The sequence below is a fragment of the Limulus polyphemus genome, unplaced genomic scaffold (assembly GCF_000517525.1).
Source record: "Limulus polyphemus unplaced genomic scaffold, Limulus_polyphemus-2.1.2 Scaffold4470, whole genome shotgun sequence".
Taxonomy (NCBI): Eukaryota; Metazoa; Arthropoda; class Merostomata; order Xiphosura; family Limulidae; genus Limulus; species Limulus polyphemus.
Window position 1 is genome coordinate 60,704 of NW_013670080.1, and position 2,474 is coordinate 63,177.

The window sequence follows — 2,474 nt, forward strand, 5'->3', positions numbered from 1 at the left end:
CTAATCCAACAATATAGCCTTGGCACAACTTCAAAACTTCTAATCCAACAATATAGCCTTGGCACAACTTCAAAACTTCTAATCCAACGATATAGCCTTGGCACAACTTCGTCATTGTTTACCTTGACACAAAAACCTGCTTGGTAATACAACACATATGATTAAAAATAATTCATTTCTTACACAGTTTCAACAAATATCCAACCATTTCTTTATCTTCTCAAACAGTTAGCACATCACTTCTCTTTTCTTTTCTACTTTTGTTTGCTTCCAAACAATGATATTGCAGTTCACTGTGGGACAAGTATTGTATATTGACAAAACATGTGATCAGCTTATTCACGTCAAGAGAGACACATTAATTTACATACAGTCATGTACCATAGGTATGGTGACAATAACCTCAGTGCCATTGAGTGTATCGTTTCTTTTTCACTATGAAAGTGATATTATTCTGTTAACGTAACGTGAGTCGGCATTATGCATAACAAGCTCCAGATAAAGCTCAACTACAGTGTCGAGGAAAAGGTACATAAATTTGAACATAATAGTAACTAATAAAAAATTATGGAATGTTATCTTACAGTATTTGTTACAAATTAGGCTAATATACAGTTTTTTTTATTGTTATGAGTGTTTCATACATTGTTTAAGTGCTAATGGAAAACTTTATACAATTTTCAAGTAATTTGCTAGGTTGTGCTGTATGAGAGTTGTAATTAGAAACTTGTTATTAAACAGAATTCTGTTATAAAACAAATGCTCAAAAAGTTAGCATGTTAAATTTTTAACATTCAGATTTTCCACAAAGTACTGAATAATAGATCGTTTCTAATCCAACACAAACAGCAATCTAGTGAGTCTGACAACAGGCATAGTTGGAATCATTATTTCCGGGAGATAAGTGGCACATTTGAAATTATTAACTTGCCAAGTGGAACCTTGACTAAATTTTCTGTTCGATTTAGGAAGTTTTAAATGAGCAATTTTGTTACAATTTGTATCTTAATTCAGTAATCTAATTTACATTTCTCAAGAATGTCTGTGAGCAACCTGTCTTGCCACACCGACAAATCTATCTGAAAGCGTATTTCTGACATTTGTCCAGCCAACTGATGAATATTGTTTGTTTTAACTCTGTGGTTGTTATAATTAACTTTGGGCTATTTATTAGTGTAAAAAAGTTATTTGCACATTTAGTCCTAGCAATACATATGGGATCCATGTGGATTCCATTGACTTTTTAAAACACATTTCTCTAAATTATTTACGTGCCAAACTGCACGTAGGTCTTTGTTGGTTACAGGTCCCTAATAACGTGAGTCACACACAAAAAACGTAAACAAAAATGCTGTTAATGTTATAGTTAATCCAACTACCTACTGTTGGGTTTCCTTGTAAATCTTATGTAGATTTTTACTTATATCATCTAAGTTGTTTGGTAATGGTTTTTACACTTAGTTGTAATGGAGCAAGAACATGAGATTACTGACTAAGGTGAAATCTAGGGACTTCTAACAGTGAATGACATAAAAACGAGTTGGTAATTTGAGGGATAAGTAAAGTTATCATAAAAAAATAGACATTAAACCTTGTATAGTAGCAGCTTTCTTACTATAAAACCTTATTGAATATTTGTTATCGTAAATACAATGGTATTTTCAAATTGTTCAAAACTTTTGGATAGAGCTACATGAAGATTATCCAAACTTATTGTGTTCAATGAACTATTTTCTGCACTCCAGAGATTGTCCAAACTCATTATGTTCATTGAACTATTTTCTGCACTCCAGAGATTGTCCAAACTCATTATGTTCATTGAACTATTTTCTGCACTCCAGAGATTGTCCAAACTCATTGTGTTCAATGAACTATTTTCCGCACTCCAGAGATTGTCCAAACTCATTATGTTCATTGAACTATTTTCTGCACTCCAGAGATTGTCCAAACTCATTATGTTCATTGAACTATTTCTGCCCTTCTCCATTGTATCCACTGACCTGCCAGAAATTGTCCAAACTCAAGTGCACAAAATAGTTCAATGAACACAAAGATTTTGGACAACTCTGGAGTGGAGAAGGCAGGTCAGTGGATACAATAAGTTAAAATAATCTTTGGAATGGAGAAAATAGTCCAATGAACATAATGAGTTTGGACAATTTCTGGAGTGGAGAAGGCAGGTCAGTGGATACAATAAGTTAGGATAATCTTTGGAATAGAGAAAATAGTTCAATGAACATAATGAGTTTGGACAATCTCTGGAGTGGAGAAGGCAGGTCAGTGGATACAATAAGTTAGGATAATCTTTGGAATGGAGAAAATAGTTCAATGAACATAATGAGTTTGGACAATTTCTGGAGTGGAGAAGGCAGGTCAGTGGATACAATAAGTTAGGATAATCTTTGGAATGGAGAAAATAGTTCAATGAACATAATGAGTTTGGACAATTTCTGGAGTGGAGAAGGCAGGTCAGT

At 33.4% G+C, this 2,474-nt stretch overlaps 1 protein-coding gene across 1 annotated transcript in view; it reads left to right on the plus strand.

Moving 5' to 3' along the window:
- LOC106471203 (flocculation protein FLO11-like) overlaps nucleotides 1-2,474 on the plus strand; it is a 27,535-nt gene that overhangs the window by 11,065 nt on the left and 13,996 nt on the right. The window contains exon 5 of the mRNA XM_022399828.1: nucleotides 799-856. Coding sequence (XP_022255536.1) covers nucleotides 799-856 — 58 coding nt within the window. The remainder of the gene's footprint in view (nucleotides 1-798; nucleotides 857-2,474) is intronic.